The sequence below is a fragment of the Nycticebus coucang genome, chromosome 2 (assembly GCF_027406575.1).
Source record: "Nycticebus coucang isolate mNycCou1 chromosome 2, mNycCou1.pri, whole genome shotgun sequence".
Lineage (NCBI taxonomy): Eukaryota > Metazoa > Chordata > Mammalia > Primates > Lorisidae > Nycticebus > Nycticebus coucang.
Genome location: NC_069781.1, coordinates 97,826,520 through 97,849,526, shown reverse-complemented (window position 1 = coordinate 97,849,526; position 23,007 = coordinate 97,826,520). Strand labels below are relative to the sequence as shown.

General features: G+C 35.1%; 1 protein-coding gene across 6 annotated transcripts in view; it reads left to right on the top strand.

The window, feature by feature from the left end:
- AGTPBP1 (ATP/GTP binding carboxypeptidase 1) overlaps positions 1-23,007 on the top strand; it is a 208,423-nt gene that overhangs the window by 63,778 nt on the left and 121,638 nt on the right. For 4 of the 6 annotated variants that reach the window (XM_053576834.1, XM_053576841.1, XM_053576860.1 and 1 more), the window contains exons 7-11: positions 2,279-2,410; positions 5,407-5,500; positions 16,351-16,388; positions 20,457-20,665; positions 22,167-22,344. In XM_053576834.1, the coding sequence (XP_053432809.1) occupies positions 2,279-2,410; positions 5,407-5,500; positions 16,351-16,388; positions 20,457-20,665; positions 22,167-22,344 (651 nt within the window). The remainder of the gene's footprint in view (positions 1-2,278; positions 2,411-5,406; positions 5,501-16,350; positions 16,389-20,456; positions 20,666-22,166; positions 22,345-23,007) is intronic. The other 2 variants (XM_053576852.1, XM_053576879.1) reach the window with 1 other exon arrangement.

Genomic DNA, 23,007 nt, shown 5'->3' with positions numbered 1-23,007 from the left:
TCCTGGAGCTTCATGGTCTTGCCTCTGAGCCTGTCCCTGGATCTCTGACGATTAATCCTTCACTCTGCCAGGAATAAGTGTACTGATCCCAAGGTACTCTTGGGATGCTTAAGCAGGTTTGATGTCTCTCTCTTTTGAGATATGCCCTGCTCTGATGGCATATCCATCACTCTGGGAGTCAGGCAGGCAGCACCTGGAAGGGCTGATCAGCAAGGACCTCATAGTCAGAGCACCTCTTGGTCCTTTTCTGGTCATTCAGAAGAAGGGTTTTGAGCTCCTCCTCTCTGTGGAAGCCCCAGCAGAGGGGAAGCTACAGTTCATTTCTGCCCCAGTCCAAGCATCTCTCTCTGCAGACATGGGCGGTGGAGTGGTTTGGGAGGAAGAGAGTCTGGATGGAGGAAAGCTACCACTCTGGTTGTCTCTGTTCCTCTCTCCAAAAGGCAGCCTGCCTGCAATGTCCAGACTCAGGGGTCACAAAAATCCCCAGGTACTCACCAGCCCTTGTGGTTCCCATCCAGGGGTCCTCAAACTTTTTTTTTTTTTTTAATTTTTTTTTTTGTAGAGACAGAGTCTTACATTACTGCCTTCAGTAGAGTGCCATGATGTCACAGGACTCACAGCAACCTCTAGCTCTTGGGCTTCAGCGATTCTCCTGCCTCAGCCTCCCGAGCAGCTAGGACTACAGGCGCCCGCCACAACGCCCAGCTATTTTTTGGGGTCCTCAAACTTTTTAAACAGGGGGCCAGTTCATTGTCCCTCAGAAAATGAGGGCTGGACTATAGTTTAAAAAAAAAAAAAGACAAACTATGAACAAATTCCTGTGCACACTGCACATATCTTATTTTGAAGTAAAAAAACAAAATGGAAACAAATACGATCATACCACCGCATGTGGCCCGTGGGCTGTAGTTTGAGGACCCCTGCAAGCCTGTGCTGGAGTTGGGAAATGTTTGTGTGGGAACGAATGAGATGAAGAGTAGGGGCTAAAGCCCCCTATGTGGGACAAAGGAGCATGGTGGGTGGAGAAGCAGTATGGTGCCTGCTGTCTCAGTTCGGGTTTGTGGTGATGGGAAGCAACCTTAGAGTGCTGGCAGCCTTCTGCCTTGTCTTCAAGAAGCTCCCTGTTCACTGGTGGCAGCTGCTTTTGTGCTTGTTGAGAGCCTGCTGACTGCCAGAGATCTGAAGGAGGGAGAAGCAAACTGCCTCATCTACCTTTTCCATTGGTCCCCGAAGCTGATACCTTGCTCCTTCTTGTGGTGCTTGGCAACTTCTTCCTGTGTAATCTCTTGGCACTTTTCCCTCATAATTATACCCAATCTACGATTGCTTTGTTTTTCATTTTTCATACTCTTCCTTCTTTCTGAATGGATCTGATTGCTAGTTTTTCTGGTCAGGCTTTCTTGTCTCTCTCCTATCTTTTTATTTTATTTTATATTTTGCAGTTTTTGGCTGGGGCTGGGTTTGAACCCACCACCTCCCGTATATGGGGCCAGTGCTCTATTCCTTTGAGCCACAGGTGCCGCCCTATTTTTTTTTTCTTTTTGAGACAAGGTCTTGCTCTATTGACTAGTTAGAGTATAGTGGCTCCTCATCTCAGCACACTGCGACCAAACTTCTGGTCCAAAGTGATCCACCTGCCTCAGTCTCCTGATTAGTTAGAATTACAGGTGTGTACCACCATACCTGTCTGATTTTTTTTTTTTTTTTTTGGTCTGGGGCTGGGTTTGAATCCGCCACCTCTGGCATATGGGGCTGTTGCCCTACCCCTTTGAGCCACAGGCGCCGTCCCTAATTTTTTATTTTTTGTAGAGTAAGGGTCTCTCTGTTTTGCTTAGAGTGGTCTCCAAATCTTGGCCTCAAGTGAGCTGCTGAGCTCACAGCTGTGAGCAGCTGTTCTTCACTGACATTTAAATTCTTTACTATTTCTCCTAAGTAATGGTGTTTTTGGGAAAGGTGTTGAAGTAGATAGACTTGTATGTCTAGTGAATTGGGTAAGTTCTTCCTTTTTTTACAATGTAAGTGTTGGGGTACTCCAACTCCCATCCTCCTGCCTTCTCTCTCTGCCTGTCCCCTTAGTACGTTCTTTCATGTCATATTTCAGAAGTAGAAGGGGTATTTTAAAAATTATACAAAATGATTATAATTAAAATTATTTCAGGTCAGTTTTATATTTGATAATATTAGTTCATATTATAAAATGTAAAATATTGCTTTATGATACCTTCATTTCTTTCAAAGTTACATGTGGAAAAATTGTTTTCATTTTTTTCTTATATAGATAAGAAATTTGGAGTGAAAGCAAGAATTAATGGTACTCTGAATATAACTCTGAATTTGGTCAAACAGAATTTGCTGAACCATCGGTTAGTTCTACCCTGTCTTCAGCTTTTACGAGTATATTCTACTAACTGTGAGTATTTAAGTGTCTTTTAGTTAACTGAATTGTGTAAAGTTACATAAAATGAAAATTTTAAAATCCTGTAAACCTCTAATATTTGTGGGAAAGAGAAGATTTAATATGGATCATTGTAACTCCTAACTCTAACCACAGCAAAAGTGAAGGGGATTAAAAGTGTAGGTTGACACAATCTTGAGAATTCTCACAAATTCCCCCAATTTGTAAATGGCTGGAGTGAGGCGGAAGAGTAGGCAGCCCATAGAAAGGATGTGAAGAATATGATAGTATTGGCATCTAGAAAAACTCACTACACTTCTTCAAATTTTCACAGATGAGAGGAAAGCTGAACAGTACAGTAGTATAGTTACCTGTATCTAATTATCTTTAGCAGTCCATAGGAAAGTAGTAGAACAGAGAATAAATAGTACAGGAGCCTTGGAGGAAGCTGAAGAGAAGAGGGATGAGAGAGCGAGAGAGAGCGAAGGAGAGCGACTCAGATACCGTGTTTCCCAAAATACTAACTTGTGCTTACCAACATGAGGTCTTACCCCATGAGATTCTGACTATGAAATTGGAATGGTTAATGAAAGAACCTAAAATTGAATTGCAAAATGCATGTTATTGTTGAGTGTCACAGCAAAATAATGATAAACTGTGTGTGTATGCATGTGTATAACTATGCCTGGATGGTATTGCTAATGGTATACTCAGAGAAAAGTAGCTCAGAACACTTAAGTAATCAACACTTTTATAATTAAAAAGAACATAAGCAAATGAATAAATTAGGGATGTATCTGAAGAAGTTAAAAACAAAGAAATGAACAGAAGGGATGTAGAGAAATAGCAAAGGAAATAATGAAAAAATACATCTTGGATAATAGAAAAAGAGTTGATTTAAAAAGCAAAATTACATTGGTGGTTTACCTGTTTGATTTTTAGCCAAATCAAGGAAAAAGGAAGATAGCACACATAAAATTAGAAGAGATAATGGAATAATGAACAGATACATAGGAAATTAAGATTATCCTACAAGACATTAGGAACCACATTTTGGATGACATTTTATTAAATTAGCTCCCAAAGTCTAGAAAATGGTTTATATATAATTTTTAAAATTTTTGCTGAAAAAGTATTTTTTAGAGATGGAGTATCACTATGTTGCCTAGGCTGGAGTGCTGTGGCTGCACTGACTTGATCATACTTAATTCACTACAGCCTTCAACTCCTGACCTCAAGCCATCTGCCTACCTCAGCCATGTGTTACCATATTTGGCTCTATAAATTTTTTTTTTTTTTTAAGATACAGGGTCTTGCCTTGCTTCCCAGGCTGGAGTGCAGCCTCACGGTAGTCTCAAATTCTTATACTTATGTGATCTTCCTGCTTCACCCTTCCAAGTAGCTAGGACTATAGGTGCAGCTGATTTTTTAGATTTTTGTAGTGATAAGGTCTTTCCATATTAGCCAGGCTAGTCTCAAATTCCTGGGCTTAAGTGATCTACCCTCCTTGATTTCCCAGAGTGCTGAGATTACTGGAGTAAACCACTGTACCCAGCGTTCTATAACTTTTTAAAATACTTGTTCAAAATTGAAAATGCTAGGCATAATTTTCTGGTTAGATAATTATTTGCATTTTCCCTGTGAAATACTAAAACTGTTCCCTTTTCCCCCCTACTACAGTTGCTTTAATCAAGGTCCTCTTTACTTCTTACCTAGACCACAGCCTCCTAATGTGTCTTTCAGCACCATCTTCCCCACAGTGCTGTGAGTTTTGACCTGTTTATTTAAAATGCAAATCCAGGCCAGTGTGGGGGCTCAGGCTTATAATCCTAGCACTCTGGGAAGCTGAGGCGGGTGGTTTGCTTGAGGGCAGGAGTTCAAGACCAGCCTGAGCAAGGATGAGAGTCCCATCACTACTAAAAATAGAAAAAACTAGCAGGGCATGGCCTGTGGTCCTAGTTACTCAGGAGGCTTGAGGCAAGAGGATTGCTTGAACCTAGGAGTTTGAGGTTGCTATGAGCTATGATGACACCATGGCATTCTGCCTGGCATGAGAGAGTGAGACTTGGTCTCCAAAAAGTAAAAAAAAAAAAAAAGAAAATGCAGATCTGATTTATTGTTTCTTCTGTGTAATTCCCTATTACTGGAAGAATTAACAGCTTCTAGCTTCTAGAGCCCTTCATAATTTCTTACCTCCTTTTCCCACCTCATCTTTCTACTTGCATGTCTCTGTCTGACACTGTGTGTGTCAACACAGTGTAACTACTCACACCCGTGATGTTCATTGTCTTTGTTCTATGGTCTGTGTTACAGATGATCTCCAGAACTATTCCAGAACCATATCTACCCCTTTACTCCAACTCCTACCCTAGCTAACTTGTACTAATTTTTAAAGACTAAGCCTAGGCATCATTTTCTCAAGAAATGGTTTTGTTTATTTTGAATTAGGAGCTTCTTGGTAGTATGACTCAAGTAGTCTACAACTCATAATCTATATAGAAAATAATTTAGTAATTATTGGTTATTTCTGTCACTATCTGTGTTCTCTGAAACAGAGGCTATTGTTTCTGAATCCTCACAACCTGATATTTAAGTGAAGTTCACTAAATTTATTTAAGAAACTAATGAAGCAACTGAAGTATTTTTTTTAATAATAACTTTTTTCTTTTTTACATGTAACTTGTTTCAGAATTTCCCTACACTTCCCATAAAAACAAAGCAAAAGAAATCTTTACTTCAAGCGGTTAGCTAAGCTGGACTTTTTATTTTTATTTTATTTTTATTATTTTTTTTTTATTGCTGGGGATTCATTGAGGGTACAATAAGCCAGGTTACACTGATTGCAATTATTAGGTAAAGTCCCTCTCGCAACTTGGACTTTTGAAAGTGATTTGAGGTCACATTTATTAAACACTTTGTACATAATATGCTGTTGGCTTTGTATCTAAGCATACATGTTTTTAACTATTGAAGTCTTAAAATCCTTTTGCATCTTTTCCTCCCTTGCCCAGCTGTGAATTCAGTATCTTTAGGGAAAAATGGAGTTGTGGAACTAATGTTTAAAATCATCGGACCATTTAGTAAGAAGAATTCAGGTCTTATGAAGTAAGTAAACGTTTTGACTATAAATAGAGATATATTCTTTTTTTACTGTGGGTCTAATTATCTTGATATGTTGTAGAGTGAACAAGTTGAATTAGATTTTATCTAGAGTTCTTTCTTAGTTCCTAAATAGTGATTTTACCATGATAAAGATTTTCTTTAGTAGTATAAAGTTTACTCTTGAAAAAAAAATCAAAATTAAATAATTTAAAATTCATTGAATACAGTGTTTATAGGAATTTCAATGAACATTTCTAGATACTGTAAGAGGATAAAAGATGATTTTCATTCAGAAACATTTATTGAGTGCCTACTATATTCCCCACCCAGTTTATAATCTTTTAATGACTACTTCCCTCATTTTCACAATTACCTGAACAGATCTTAAATTTATTTCTCTTTGTCAAAATTATGTCATTTTTTTTCCTTCATCCTGAGATATGTGTATGTATGTTTTTATTCGTTCATAGCCTTTCAACCTCAAAAAATGAAAATAGTTTCCAGTTATGTGGTTATATTTACTATTTTCTTAAGTCATTTTAGAGGCCATATAAAACAATTATTTTGGTTGTGGGATTTTTCAATACGTATAATGGAACTCATACTATATTATATTAAACTAACTGTACTGAAGTAATTATAGTAATTCTGCCATTTTTGTTTCATTTATTTCTCCTTTACACTTTCGTTTTTCCTGGGGTACTTTACAGAAATCTAAGAAATAGTCAGTTTTCTTTGACTATTATCACTTTTCTTCTAAATACTTTAGTATATATATAACTCTACTAAATAAGGACTTAAAAATCCCCACAATACTAATCATGTACAACAAAATTATTATAGTTTCTAAATATAATCAAAATCTAGTCTGTGTTCAGTTTTATTTGTCTTAAAATTGCCCTTTTATAATTAGTTTGAGTTAGAACCAAAAAAGATATGCACATAATTCCTCATTTTACTAAGGAAATTTCCAAGCCTACACAAAAGTAGAGAGGATAGTATAATGAATTCTGATGTACCTGTCAACCAATTTCAGTGAGAATCAAAATTTTGTCATTTTCATATCATCTTTCTTTTCTCTGTCCTGACTTTTTCCTGGAGGATTTAAAGTAGATATCAACCATTACATTTGATCTGTAAATTCTTTAGAATGCTCCTATCAGATATAGAACATTTTTCTTTTAGTGTTACCACATACCATTTTATGCCCAGCAATTTAGTAATAATTTCTTAATATCATCTGGTATTTTCTGATTATCCAAGAAATGCCTTTTTTACAGTTGGTTTGTCCAATTCATAGTTTAAATAAAGTTTGTACATTCTGTTTGACAGATATGCTTCAAAATCTTTTAAAATCAGTAAACGTCCCTTTGCTTTTTGGTTCTGTTTTATGTGTTGAAGGACCTTGGTGATATGTCTTTTGGATTGTCCCATGTTCTGGATTAGGATGACTGTATCCTAGGATCATTTACAACACCATATATTCCTCACATTTTCTGTAGACTGATAGAGCTGGCAACTATTAGATTAGATTAGTGCTGTGTGCTTTGTTTTACTACATCACTTAAGATCATTGATTTGAGGTGATCTACTCCTTAGAAATGTCCCCATCCACTTTTCACTTAATGACTTAGCAGTCATTCATGACATTGTTTTATATCTGTAATTTCGTTAGGGGTTGCAACATAGTGACTCTAACTTTTTTGTATTTTTCTGTGTTTTATTATCTGTTATTGTTTTATAAAGAAGATCTTGTCCACCTGAACTATTTGCTTAAATTTTACTATTAAATAGATATAACTCAGAACAATACTAGTCGTTTTACCCTTTAGAATATTTGAAAATATGTTGGGAGCTTACTTGCACAGATAGTTATTTACCAAATATAATTTAGTGGGTGTCTCAACATATTCACTTATGCAAAGACTATATACAGTCCTAGAGCGTCTGATGAAATGCAATGAAATAAACACAAAACGTTTGTATCATAATAGTAAAACCAGTTAACAGAATTAGTGTGGTAGAGTGGTTTATAGCTCTGGAGGCAGGCAGACCTGGATTTGTACATTAGCTCTGTTATTTGCTGGCCCTGTGATAGGAAGTAAGTTAGTTAACCTATTATGCCCCAGTTTCCTTGTCTGTAAAATTCATTAGCACAACCATTATAAGATGGTGGGGATTTAAGGAGCTGATTCCTATTTAGCACAATTCCTATATTATTGTAATATAGTTTAGGTAAGTAATGTAATGATGTGGTTATGAATGAGTCTTAGTTAAAACTAAGAGTAGTGTTATTTATTTTTAATTCATATACTATTTCTCCTGTTAATCTGTACAGGATATTATAATTTATCTTTCATGAAATGGCCATGATCTCCTACTTATGCTATGCATTACTATATTGTAACCAAGTTCCAAATCTAAAATAAAATGTTCCTAGGAGAAATGCAACATTTCAAAAATATCAGTACAATATACCACATGGGATATAAACAAGACCATGCAGAAATCAATAGAACTAAAACTTATTTTTATTTATTTATTATTTCACATTACTAATTAAAGGAGTGCAAATGGTTTTGTTAAATGGATACCTTGTATAATGCTTAAGACAGGGCTTTTGATGTCAGAACACTAGAATTCATTGACTAGGTAAGTTTTTATCCCATATACCCCCTTACATTCTCCCCTCCTCTTGTTTCTCATGTCCTGTGTATCACTTTGTGCCCATGTATACCCACCCATCTGTTAGCTCCTACTCATTAGTGAGAACATACGGTGTTTCGTTTTCCATTCCTGAGATACTTTGCTTAGGCTAATGGTTTCCAGTTCTAAGTTGCTTCAAAAATGATTTCATTCCTTTTTAGTATTGAATAGTACTCCATGGTGCATGTATACCACATTTTCTTTATCCACTCATGAATTAATAGGCATTTAGGTTGATTCTACAACTTTGCAATTGTGAATTGTGCTGTAATAAACTGTCATGTCCAGGTGTCCTTTTGATAAAAAGACTTCTTTTCCTTCGTGTAGATACCCAGTAGTGGGATGCTGGATCAAATGGTAGGTCTATATTTGTTTCTTTGAAGAATCTCCATATTATTTTCCATTGAGGTTGTACTAATTTGCAGTCCCACCAGCACTGTACAAATATTCCTTTCTCTCTGCATCCATACCAGCATCTTTTGTTTTCTGACTTTTTAATAAGGCCTTTCTGGTAAGGTATCTCATTATAGTTTTAATTTGTATTTCTCTGATAATTAGTGATTTTAAAATTTATTTTCGTATGTTTTTTGACCATTTATCTTCTTTACAAAGACGACTATTTGTCTTCTGTTCATGCCTTTTGCTCTCTTTTTGTTAGGGTCGTTTTGTCTTTTTCTTGTTGATTTATTTGAATTCTTTGTAGATTCTACCCTGTTTCCCCAAAAATAAGACAGTGTTTTATTTTAAGGTGTGCTCCCAAAGATGCGCTAGGTCTTATTTTCAGGGGACGTCTTATCTTTCCTGTAAGTAGGTCTTATTTTCGGAGGATGTCTTATTTTCGAGGAAACAGGGTAGATATTAGGCCTTTGCTTGATGTATAGTTTGTGAATATTTTCTCTCATTATGTGGGTTGGTCACTCTGTTGATTGCTTCCATTGCTATGCAGAAACTTTTTAAACGAAGTTCCATTTATTTATTTTAGTTGTTACATTTGCTTTTGGGGTCTTAGTGATAAGCCATTGCCTAGGCCAATGGCTAGAAGATTTTTTCTTAGATTTTCTTATGGAATTTTTATGGTTCCATGCCTTACATTTAAAATTTTAGTCCATCTTCAATTAATTTTTATATATGGTGAAAGATAGGGTTTTTTTTTTTTTTTTTTTGATTCTTCTGCTTGTAGCTATCCAGTTTTCCCAGCACCATTTATTGAATAGGGCTTCTTTTCCCCAGGGCATGTTGTTGTCTGTTTTGTTGAAGGTGGTTTTATTGCTGGGTCCTCTATTCTGTTTCACTGGTATATATATCTGTACTTTTATACCAGTAGTATGCTATTTTGGTAACTATTGCCTTGTAGTACAATTTAAAGTCTCTAAAGTCAGGTAATAATGTGCCTTCAGATTTTTTTTTCTTAAGATTGCTTTGGGTATTTAGGCTTTTTTTTTGTTCCAAAAATTTTAAGATTATTTTTTTCTATGGGGTGTGCCCAAAGTTGCCATATGTACAGAAAATGAGAAGTTCTAATGATAAATGTACTTTCATTTATAAAATGTTCATTACAAAGTATTTACAAAATATTCTCTAGGTTGGTTGCCTCATTCTACACACTCTCACCCTGGGGAGAGTGCTGTGGCTTCATAGGTCACAACAACCTCAAACTCTTGGGCTCAAGCAATACTCTTGTGGCAGCCTCCCCAGTAGCTGAGACTATAGTCGTCTGCCATGATGCCAAGCTAGTTTTTCTATTTTTAGTAGAGACAGGATTTTACTCTGGTTCAGGCAGGTCTCCAATTCCTGAGCTCAAGCAATCCACCTGCCTTGGCCTCCCAGAGTACTAGAATTACAGATGTGTGCCACCGTGCTCAGCCCACAGATAGTATTTCTATGATATTTGCTGTAATCTCTCCCTTTTCATTTCATTTTTTGTTTTGGTTGGGATCCCTTTCTCTTTGTTTCTGATTAATCTGGTTAGTGGTCTATTGATTTTGTTTATCTTTCCAAAGAGCCAACTTTTTGTTTCATTGATCCCCTGTGGTTTTTTTCTTTTAATTTTCATTTTTTTAGTTATGTTCTGAGCTTTGTTATTTCTTTTCTTCTGCTGGCTTTGGATTTGCTTTGTGTTCTTTTTTTTGTTCTTTTGGAAGTGATATTAAGTTGTTAATTTGTGATCTTTCTGCCTTCTTGATGTAGGCGTTTAAGGCCGTGAAGTTTTCCTTTATGGCTCCTTTTCTTGTATCCCATAGATTTTGAAACCTCCCCCCCACCTCCATTCCTACCTACTGGGCATGGGTTCAAGGAATCTTTTTATTTCCATCTTAGTTTCATCATTGACCTGAGGATTATTCAGCAGCACATCCTTCAGTTTTCATGACTTTGTGTAGATTTCAGTGTTTCTCTTAGAATTGATTTCTAGTTTTTATTCTGCTGTGGTCTGAGAAGAAACATCATCTGATTTTGATTGTTTTGAATTTCATGAGTCTTACTTTGTGACCTAAGCTGTAATCAACCTTAGAAAATGTTATGTGTGCTGATGAGAAAAATGTATATTCAGTAGTTTTTTTTGTAGACTGTTCTATAAATATCTGTTAGGTCCGTTTGTTCTAGAGTCCTGTTTAAGTCCAGTGTTTCTTTATTCATTTTCTGCTTGAGTGATCTATTTAGTTCTGTCAGTGGGATGTTGATGTTATTGACTATTAAGATGCGACTTTTTATTTCTTTGCTTAGATTTAGAAGATTTTGCTTACTAAACTGGAAGGTCCTGTGTTTGATGTATATATATTTAGAATTGTTATGTCTTCTTTTTGCATTGCTCCCTTTATCATGATATAATGACAATATCTGTTCTTTTTCTTATTATTGCTCATTTAACATCAATTTTATATGATACAGTTTTATATATATGCTTTGTTTTGGTTTCATGAAACCAAATATTTGCATGAAATATTTTTTTCCATCCCATTACCTTGAATTTGTGTCACTCTTTGTGGTTTAGATGTGTTTCTTGAAGACTCCAAATATTTGGGTTGTGGCTTTCATCCATTTAGCTAGTCTTTCAAGTGGGCATTTAGATTCCCACTGAGTGGGATGCTGTTGGATGATGCCTTATTGTTTTGTTTTTCCTCTTGTGTTATTGTTTTAAAGAGCCGTGAGCTATAAATTTTGCGTGTTTTTACATTGGTTGGTATCTGTTATGCGATTGCATGTATAATGCACTTTTGTGTAGTAGTAAAAAATTCCCTTAGTGTTTGCTTATCTGGGAAAGACTACATTTTCTTTACCGATGAAACTTAGTTTTTAGCAGCATACAGAATTCTTGGCTGGCAGAATTTCATTTAAGAAGAATAAAGATAGAACCACATTTCTTTCTGGTTTATAAGATGTCTCTTTAGAAGTCTACTGTTAGTCTGATGGGTTTTCTTTTTATCTTAGTTGATGTTTTTGCCTCATGGTTCCTAGAAGTTCCTCCTTTCTGTTCACTTTGCCTAATCTGATGACTGTCTGCCTTGGTAATGCCCTTTTTGCCGTGACTCTCCCAGGTATTTATTTAGGTTCTTGCACTGAGATGGCCTGAATCTCTAGCAAGACCAGGCAAGTTTTCCACAATTATTTCCTCAGGTAGTTTTTCTACGCTGTTTTCTTTTTCTTCTTCATCTTCAATGATGCCTATGGTTTTTATATTTGGTTGTTATATATAACCTTATATTTCTTAGAGACTTCATTTTTTTACTCTTGATTCTGTGTTCTTTATTTTTAACTGAGTGGGTTAAGTTGAAAGAGTTTTCTTCAGGCTCTGAAATTCTTTATTTCTTGGTGTAGTCTATTCCTAAACTCTTCCACTGTGTTTTACATTTTCCTAAATGAAGTTTTTAGTTCCATTAGTTCTGTTGGCTTTTTAAAAAGTATATCTGTCACTTCAGTAAATTTTTCATTCATTTTCTGAATTGTTTTTCTAATTTTTTTGAATTGGATTTCTATTTCTTGGATCTCATTGAGCTTCCTTACAATCCATATTTGGAAATTTGAATCTGTCATTTTGGTATTTTTCTTTTTTCTTTTGGTTGGGATCTATTACTAAAGAGCTTATGTACGTCTTTGGGGGTGTCCTTTCACTCTGATTTTTAATACTTCTTTTGTTCTTTCATTGATTTCTTCTTATCTAGGGCAGATGTCACTAATTGTTTTTGAATTTTCTTTTATTTAGGTAGGGCTTTTTTTGCCCTCCTCACTTTTATGGGTTTGTCTGTAGCTTATGTTGGATAAGGACCTTTGGCTTTATTTGTTGGTACTTTGATGGAGGTCTAGGTTCTGGATGGAAACTTTTATTATACATTTACTTCATGTAGTGGCTTTCTCAATTGGTACTTATTTGTAGTCTATAGTAGTGGTGTGCTATGCATGTCAGCATTTACCCTCTTTTTGACAAGGGAAGATGGATGTGTTTGAAATCCTTTCTTTTCCTTCATATATATATCCTTCTTGGATATATATAGCTAATCCTGTGAGATTGTCAACACAAGCAAGATAATGAACATCTCTATCATCCCCCAGGATCTGCTTTGTTCCCCTTGGTAATTTCTCCCTTGTTTCCCATCTCTGGCCCTGGCAGTCATGGATATACTTTCTATTACTATGGGTTTGTTTGCATGTTCAGGAATTTTAAATAAACAAAATTATAATATGTGTACTCTGTTTATCGAGGGTCTTGGTGCCACTTCTTTCATGTATCATGATTATTTTTAGGTTCAGTTATGTTGTTGCATGTATCAAAAAATTTATTCCTTTTAATTGCTGAATAGTATTCATAGTTAAATGGCTATCTCATAATTTATTTATACATCACCTGTTGATGGACATATGGGTTATTTCTAGTTTTTGACTATTACAAATAAAACTGTGAATGTTTCTATATAAGACTTTTTATGGCTGTACATTATTTTATTTCTGTTGAGTAGATATCTAGGAGTGTAATGGCTGTATCAAATGGAAGCTTTTGGAAAAAAAGCTTTTATGGGTTTGTCTGTAGCTTATGTTGGATAAGGACCTTTCTAAACCATGGTTAATCTTTCTTCTAGCTTTTTGAACACATGGAGTATAATTGTAATAACTATTTTGATGTTTTCTAACATTTATGTTGGTTTCAGGTTGGTATTTCAAATGGTTTGTTTTTCCTCATCATTATGGGACTTGTCTCCCTGCCTTTTGCATACCTGTTAATTTTTTTTTTTTTTGAGACAGAGTTTCACTGGTAGAGTGCTAGGGCATCACAGTTCAGAGCAACCTCAAACTGTTAGGCTTAAGCGATTCTCTTGCCTCAGCCTCCTAAGTAGCTGGGACTACAGGTGCTGCCACAGCACCCGGCTATTTTTTTGTTGTAGTTGTCATTGTTGTTTGGCAGGCCCTGGCTGGGTTTAAACCTGACAGCCCTGGTGTATGTGGCCAGTGCCCTAACCACTGAGCTATGGGTGCCAAGCCAAATTTTTTATTTTTATTTAAGATTAGGTCTCATTCTTGCTCAGACTGGTCTTGAACTCCTTAACTCAATCAATCCTCCTGCCTCTGCCTCCCTGAGTGCTAGGATTATAGGCATGAGCCACCATGCATATCCTATGCCTGATAATTTTTGATTGAATGTCAGACACTGTGAATTTCACATTGATAGTTTTGTATTTCTATAAATATTTTAGAGGTTTTTTTTTTTCCTCTGGAATGCAGTTAAGTTACTTGGAAGTAGCTTTATCTCTTGAAATCTTTTCAGATTTTTAAGATAACATTAGAGCACTGTTTAGTCTAGGACAGATTATTTCCCACTACTGAGTCAGAATGTTAAGTGCTCTACCTCATGAATTATGAGGGTTTCCAATCTGGTTGGTGGGAACAGGCACTATTCCAGCTCTCTGTGAGTACCAGACATAGTTCTCCAGTCATTTTGGGTGGGTTTCCCCAGCTTTGGTAGTTATGCATATGCTTGCACCTATCAGTGTTTTGCTGAACACAAATAGAACTCTTTGAAAATCTCTGAGCTTCTCCTCCTGTACAGCTTTCTTTTTTGGTTACTCTACTTTGTGAACTCTAACTGACTCGGTCTCCCTGGACTCTTCATGTCCTCAGTCAGGGAATTCACCTGCTTGAGTTAGGGAGTCTGCCCGGTTTAATCTAGTTTACATCTCCCTGTGCTGTGGCTTGGTAGCTCTCTCAAGATTAGGCAGTTGTAGGGCCTACCTCATTTGTTTCCATCTTTTATGGATCTCTATCTTTCATTGCCTGATATCCAGTGTTCTGGTTTGTCCAGGTTTTTAAAAGTTGTATCAGATGATAGGGTAGATTCAATTCCTATTACTAGATCTTGTGTGGCTTCTCAAAGGGAGACTGCTATTTCTGATTTTATAATTTCCTTTGTCAACACGAGGCTTTTATTATTCATTTTCCATATTATTGAGTTTTTATGTGGCCCTCGGCATGTTTTATTCTAATATAATTTCTTCATAAAACATACCAATTGTGTGGAGCAGGATTCTGTTTTAATAATGAAACTAAAGAATACACATAGCGCATATAACAGTGTCTGGTATTTATCAGGTCTTGCTGAGATAGTTTTCCTTTCTGTTTAAGATTTTATAAATTACAGTTTCATTTGGAAGATCCATTTAGTTCTGTGTATAATTTTGGCCAATTTAAAAGCTATCTTATTTGTAGAGTTTTATAATGTGTACTTTTTTGTATAAAATATGGAAAGTTTCTTATGATTATTCAGTGCAATGAATAATATTAATAATGTTATTTACTCTTAACTGACCATTACCAACATTCCACATTGTTTTGAAAGAGTTACATGTGTGAATTTACAATATTTAAATAATACTTTGTTTTTATTTTACAAATGTTACTATAAAAAGATTTACTTTTTTATTCAGTAAGCCATAGTGTAACTACTATTAAGATCTTCCTCTTACTGGGTATTTGTTAAACACTTACTGTGTATCTGCTCCTGGATTATTGTTTCAGAATTTACTTTGAACTAGTACCCCTCTTAAACTTTCCAGTCAGCTACATTCTTTACCTTTCCTTACATCTGGTCACATTGCCTTTTCTTCACTGCTTATGTATACAACTTTTATTTTACTGCCTCATGTCTGGTGTTTAATTTCTTGGTTAGTTTTTTTTTTTTTTTATAGGGGTGTACTGTTATTAAATAATGTAGGCTGTAAAGTTATCAGTGGAAGAGATAAGTTTTCTAATTTTATACTCATGAAGAACTTGCTACTGTGGGTTTCTAGTAGGCATTCAACAAATTCTTACTGGTGAGTGAAATGATTAATTGGCAACATACATTGTTTTAATGCAAATTAATTGTAATTATTGACCTTTTACTAAGAGGTACCACAGTATGTACCTTACATTTTTAAAAGTCTTCAACTTAAGAGCCATTTTTTCAGTAACTTTTTTAAAAAGAACTATTTGGATTACAGATTTTCCACAGTGATATTAAATGCATTAGTACAGCTGATTAATAGCAGTTGATTTCACTAAGAATTTATGTTCAAAGAAAATATAAGTACCTTCTCTTTTTAGGACTATTTCTTTGTCCTCCAAGGAGCAGTAAGAGTTTTTAGTTATCAGTTAGGCTCGTTATTTACTTTGGTGCCTCATGGCTGAAAAATGTTAAGGGCTCATATTCCCTTATTAACTTCCAAGTTACAAAATATTTTACATTTGTTATGACCATAAATAGGAGGATTGTAACTTGATAGAATTTAAATACTATGAAGTCAGAAAGTTATAGTTTCTATAGAATTTTGCAGTTAGATGAACTTAATTTTGTGTTAAAACTTGTTTATAATAGTATGATCCTTTGTTAACTATCTCAGGATCAGGTAAAACTTAATCTATTCATCTAACTTCTGACAAAAAGACTTACACATTGTTAATTTCTTCTTTTTCTTTCTTAAAAATTTTTTTTGGGTGCTTGCCTTCTTAGTTTTCAGCTGAAGGGAGAGATGCATAAGAGAAACACCCATATGTAATTAACTATAACAAAAGCAAATTTTGTAATAGATAATAGGATAATTATCTGAAAAGATTGTGTGAATTTACTATTGTAGATTAATTTTACTAGTTTTGTTGTTGTTTGTGTTTTCTTGTTGTGTTGACAGGGTTGCTTTAGACACACTTGCTGCATTGCTAAAATCAAGTAAGTTTTTAAATACTAGAAATACTAGATACTATTTTTCTGAGAATTCTATTTACTATGTTAAAGAAATTGGAAACACAGATTAAGTCTATAGTTATTAAGTTGGTTTATAATCTCAAATGTCAATGTTGGTATTTTATATAAATCATACTAATGCCATATGTGTTTTTTGAGCTATAATTTGTTCGAGACATTTATATAATTTATTCAAGCACATTGATTTCTTATTTTTAAGTTATTTATATAAACACAAAGCTCAATAATAGAGAAAAATATGAAAATATTATAAAATATATTTTTAAAAGGTAAAGCTAACATGGTACTGAGACCTTTTAGTATGAGAAATATCTTGAACAACTACTGATTTTAAGTTAAAGCTCTAGTATTAAAAATTCCATTTCTGTGTAAGTCAAAGAGAATCTATCATAAAAATTCATTTCTGCCACAAATTCAAATTTATAATATTAAAAAATTACTGTTGTACATTTATTGTAAGGTAAATTAGTAAAATTCATTTACAAAATAAAGCATTATTTTCCTTATCTTCAGTTTTGAAGCATTGGAATAGATGTGTCTTATGCCATTAGAGAGTAATTATTTACCTGCATATTTTTTTTCTATAAGATACTCAGTATCTCTATTTTAAATATTTTCCTTGGCATTTCCCCAACCAATTAGTTAATGTTGGTTAAATTAGCATTTTCTTTAACCACAGTAACATTTAGTTCTAAAGATCTGTGTTGGTGGCTTTCATGTGTTTTTGTTCCCAAGGGAAACATAACAAACAGGTAGTTCATCAGAAACTGTCAAGGGTGAGACCAACTTGCCCTTAAATTTGAATTACTAGAATTATTTTTGACTAGTAGTAAATGATTAATTTAATGGAAATCTAATATTTGGTAAAGTAATTATTAAATTTTAAAAATCACTCCAGGTATTAGTATTATATACTGGAGTTTGACATTTTACAATTTTATCTTTGAAGTGAATATATAGTACTCAATTTGGTTAGCTATGTAGCTTTATTTTCATATGTTACTTGATAAACTGTAGACCAAGGTCACATTTCAGGGGTTATCTTTTGGTGTGCCTTGACTTTGTGGTTCAGACTCTATAAAGATTAATTCTTGATATAGGTATATACTTCAGGGCTGGAGTAGATTAGCTTTCATTAAACCTTACTAATTTTTGGGATCTCTCATGTCAAGTATTAATTCTATATAAACTCTTGTGAGTTTCAAGTATTTTATAGAAATCAATTAACCTAACATGACTGAAGTCTGATGTGTTCAGTCTTAAGTAGTAGTCTCAGTTTTATTCCCTTCTTTTCAATGGAGGGGGGTGGGCAAGCAACACCTGTTTATTCCACTAGAATTTTAAAGAAGTAATTGACAAGCAGAATGATTATAGTTTTTATTTAATTATTCAAATGACACATTCTAACAAATAGGATGAAATTTTAATAATGCAAAATTATATCTAGTAGCATACTGCATATTTTTAAACAAACAGTGGCATTTTTGGATCATTCTCTTTTTTAAAAAAAATTCTTTGTTTTTTTAGAGAAAGCTGTCATTTACTTGATAAGGATAAATTTAATTTCTATAATAAATGTGTGAATATAAAGCAAAGAATATGTTTACACACAGTCCTGAAAGATAAGCTGCTCAGTTCTGTTGGAGTATGGATTAGGTACTGTAGCCTAAAGGTAAACCTTTTAATTAGAGAAGGAAGAGGAAACATAGGCTGCTTCAGAGTTTGGTTCCCTGAACACATGAAATGCGAATAAAAATCTCTTTACCTAATGTTTTAATTGTGCTCAGTGCATTATACATGGGTGCAAGCAGTTCTGTTCACTCTCTTTAAAGGTCACTAAACACCTGGGTTTGCATTATGGGCAATTTTCTTATTTGATCTTTCATAAAGAATTTTAATATTTATTATAAACACTACCCTATTTTGCCATGTAGAATGTGCTCCCATGTATAATGTGCACACATATTTTTGGCCCAAACTTTCAGGCAGATGCCCCTTAAGGAAGTGGCTGGTTCTCAGCTGGGAGATACACATCTGGGGAGGGCTAATGCTCTCCTGTGACAGATTGCGCTGCCCTCCTGCAGCCACCTGTTCTGTGAAGGTTGCCTCTTCCCTCTCTCCTGGGAGCCTTTCTCTCTCTACCATGTTGGGTCCAAGGCTGAGATGACCACATGTGTGGCTGGCGGGGTAGGAGCTTCTGAGGCTGCTTGGCCTGCAGATTGCCAGACAGGTCCTGTGGCCTGTGGGGGGCTCCTGGTACCTTTCACACCTCTGGGCCTTGGACCTTGCCCTGCACAGCTATGGCCTGCCTTGCCAGCCGTGCTACCCTCCCCTCCTTGTTTGTGGAGGCCACTTTAGCCTGTTCCCTCTGGATCCCAGATCTCCTCATGAAACCCTGTGCCCCTGGCAGGCCACTCCAGGAGGGCCTGGTGGCTCTGGGAGGGCTGCTAGGCTTCCTAGCTCCCAAACCATACTACCCTCTTATAATGCAAATCCTTTTTTTCCCTCACAAATTTGAGTAAAAAGTGTATACATGGCAAAATATGGTAGTTAGGCTATTGAAAATTCTAGTGGAAACACACAAAGTTATAATAGCAGTTACAACAATCATAATGGATTTTAATAAATATATATTCAGAGCTAGTAGATGTTCCAGTTGGTGTAAACAAAGTATGTATAACTTGATGGTCAGAACAGTTGACCTGATTTTGTAAATAACCTTAGCAATATAGCTGTTCTAGACACAACAGATGTTTTAAAGTCTTGATGTAAGGAAGATATTTCCTCCTGGTGAGTTTCTTCTACCTTTCTAATGTCAAAACATAGTTATGGGAAGGAATTAATAAGTTTATTTCAGTGTTATATTTTAGATATGTACTAGGACGTTTGGAAACTTTTAATAATCCAGGCATTTGAAATCAATGGAGCCTTACTGTTTTATTACCGTAGTGTCCATGAACACTTTTGAAACTTTTGATACTTAGTGCTATGAACCACAGGGTCATTTTATAGGAGAAATTGAAAGTAATATAAGATTAGTATTTCCCTGTAACTGAATAACCTCAGATGTGTTGGAATTTCACATTATCTTGCACCAAAGGAGTGCTGGGTGGCTTGATGTTTGCTATCATATGGTTCTTCTGCCACTATCTTAATAAGATGCATCCTTTTGGATAATAATCTTAAATATTAATACTTTAAAAACAATAAAAATTAGGTTAAATTTGTGGATTTCTTTCTGTTATTCTCCAATAAAATTGACTATTTGCAAAAAACCTTTAATGTAGTTTTACTTACAATAAAAGTTTAATTGACTAGAAAGCTGGAAAGCACTATTTTTTAATTATGTAATGCTCCTTACATTTATTTTACTTACTAAAAAGTTTCACAGGTTTTTTTAACATTGTTATAGCATGGATATTCATATAATTGTGGGCTAATTAAAGTAATCAATTTTAGTAGAAGCACATACAGGTTTGCACCAGGATAGAGTTAATTTCAGTGGGAATGCAAAGTTTATAATAGAAGTTGCAAAAATGATAATGGCTTTTCACATAATCGTGTTCATAGTAAGTTAAAAGCTTATATATTCCATTTGGTGTAATTAAGGTTAGTATGTATATTCATAAGTTTTTAAAATATATGACAATTTTGTTAGTAAAAAAAGCATATAAAAGATGTAGCTCTACTTTTAGTAAAGAGATTTTGATATTTATAAATTATGAAATAATATGTGGGCAGATTTCTAGAAAATATTGTAATTTGCCCTGTAGAACATGTCAAGTTTATTTTGTTATGGATAAAAGAGGGTTTAAATATGTGGTTGTCTTTTTTTTTGAGGGGGAAATAGTAAAAGGCGAAAGATTTATACGATTTGAAGAGAATCCAGAGTATGAAGGGAAATAGACTTAGGAGAATTCATCATAATCTTGAGATAATATATATTTTTTAGATTATATTTTAATTTGATTTATCCTATCACTTTCTCTTGTCATTAAAAAAATACTCTTTCTCAATTTTCTTTTGTTAAAGAAACAAATGCCAGGAGAGCTGTAGACAGAGGATATGTCCAAGTGCTTTTAACAATTTATGTAGATTGGCACCGCCATGATAGTCGGCATAGAAACATGCTCATTCGGAAAGGAATTTTACAGAGTTTAAAAAGTGTTACAAACATCAAGTTGGGAAGAAAAGCATTTATTGATGCCAATGGGATGAAAATTCTATATAACACTTCACAAGTGAGTTATTTTTTCCTGTTATTCTAATTATGTACTAATGGTATGATTTGGTTCTTAAGAAAACTGAATTAGTGCACAAATACTCAGAAGAATGTACCTATAAGTACATATTTTGAAAAATCTTAAGACCAAAAGGCACAATCGTTTCTCACACGAGACCTTAGGCTTGGTATGAGAAAGTGGGCAGTGCATGTCTCTGCAGTGTGAGATTGTTTTTTCCACGTATAGGTAAAAGGAACATGTATAAATCCATCCCCTGAGCAGGAAGAGATTCCATAGAGCCATGTTTTCTCGGAGGTGTAGTTGGCTGTTTCGGTTTTGCATGCTCTTCTCATAAAGTATCTGTGGATCTTCACAGCTGGTGGGGCATTCTGTTGTCTGTGATGTTCGCGTGTTTCTCTGCTGGATAGAGCCTTTTTGAATAGAGATGGTACAAAAGTGAAACCTGCAGCTAAGATGGTGGTTCTGCCAGCTATCTTAACAGTAAGCATTTTTGACACTGTAGTCAGCGACTTCCTTTCTAATATCTGTAGAAGACCATCAGCTACAATCAGACTGTCATAATGCAACCCTTTTGTTTTTAGAAGGCTATACTTACTAGAAAGAAATTCATTTTTTTTTGAGAACCGTTAGTTCACCTCTTGGTCTTACACAGAACATACCTAATGTCTTCATACATGATAATAATTAAGACAACCAGAATCTTACCTGGTTTATGTTTACCTGTAGTTTTTTTTCCCTAGATTAGTCATATGCACTTGTTTTTACTACTCCTACTATGGATATCAATGGATATTTGATATATGAGATAGAGTTAGGTGACTTTGTTTATGTCCCTTAACATTTGTAAACCTTACTTTCTTTTATTTTGTCGCAAATCATATGTGAAATTGTGTATTGAAAATTTTATAGTGTATCAGAGTGTCATCTTCCTGTCAATAATAATATTGTCATATGACAGTTTCAAACAGCTGTTCCTCATCTTGTCCCGAGATTAGATTACCACTACAGCAGATCAAACTCTTAAAAGCTTAAATTGTAATATTCATGCTGTTCTGTCATGAGTTGAGTAGCCAACTTGGGAGAGATGCCTTTGCATAATAACTGATATAGTTTTTAGAAAGGCTTGGCCAGATGCCTGTTCCTTTTATTGTACCTTTTAAAATTTCTTACTTAATCCCTTTCTCTTTAAATTTTCTTCTTTGTTTTATGCTCTAGGCTTGCTAAATTTTTGCCAAGTCACTCCAAAGATGGTACTGATTTCTGCTTAAACTATTTAATGAAAAATCCTACTCAATTTGCCACATGAGGCTCTTATTTACAAATACATTCTTCTGAAAGATAAAACTATTGATTGATTATCTTATGTTAAAATATTGGTCTTGTGATGTTTGTTTCTAGAAAATTATTAAGGTATTACTTTCTGAATTATTGTAAAATTGGCTCAGTAATTCACCAAAGATACATTATTATTATCATTTTTTTCTTTTCTTAAAAACAGGAATGTTTGGCAGTCAGGACTCTTGATCCTCTTGTCAACACCTCCAGTCTGATAATGAGGAAGTGTTTTCCAAAAAATCGCTTGCCACTTCCAACAATTAAAAGTTCTTTCCATTTCCAGTTACCAGTTATTCCTGTGACTGGCCCTGTGGCTCAGCTCTACAGTTTACCCCCTGAAGGTAGGACCCCAGGATCACTGCTGGCTTTCTATAGTTCTTAGAATTATGCAACTCTGTCAACTTGTTTTTCACTTGTATCCAAGTCCTCAGCAAAAGAAGGCCTTAATTAGCATAAGAAACATTTATATTTTATTTTAGTTAATAAGTATTTCTTTTTTTTTTCTTTCCATTTTTTTTTTTTTTTTTTTGTAGAGACAGAGTCTCACTGTACCGCCCTCGGGTAGAGTGCCGTGGCGTCACACGGCTCACAGCAACCTCTAACTCCTGGGCTTAAACGATTCTCTTGCCTCAGCCTCCCGAGCAGCTGGGACTACAGGCACCCGCCACAACGCCCGGCTATTTTTTGGTTGCAGTTTGGCCGGGGCTGGGTTTGAACCCGCCACCGCCACCCTCGGCATATGGGGCCGGCGCCCTACTCACTGAGCCACAGGCGCCGCCCTTAATAAGTATTTCTTTAGGACCCAGCACAGTGGCTCATGCCTGTAATCCCAGTACTTGGGAGGCCGAGGTGGGTGGATTGCCTGAGCTCACAAGTTTGAGACCAAACTGAGCAAGGTTGAGACCCCATCTCTAAAAAATAGCTAGGTGCTGTGGCTGCTGTCTGGAGTCCCAGCTACTTGGGAGGCTGAGGCAAGAGGATCTCTTGAGCCCAAGAGTTTGAGA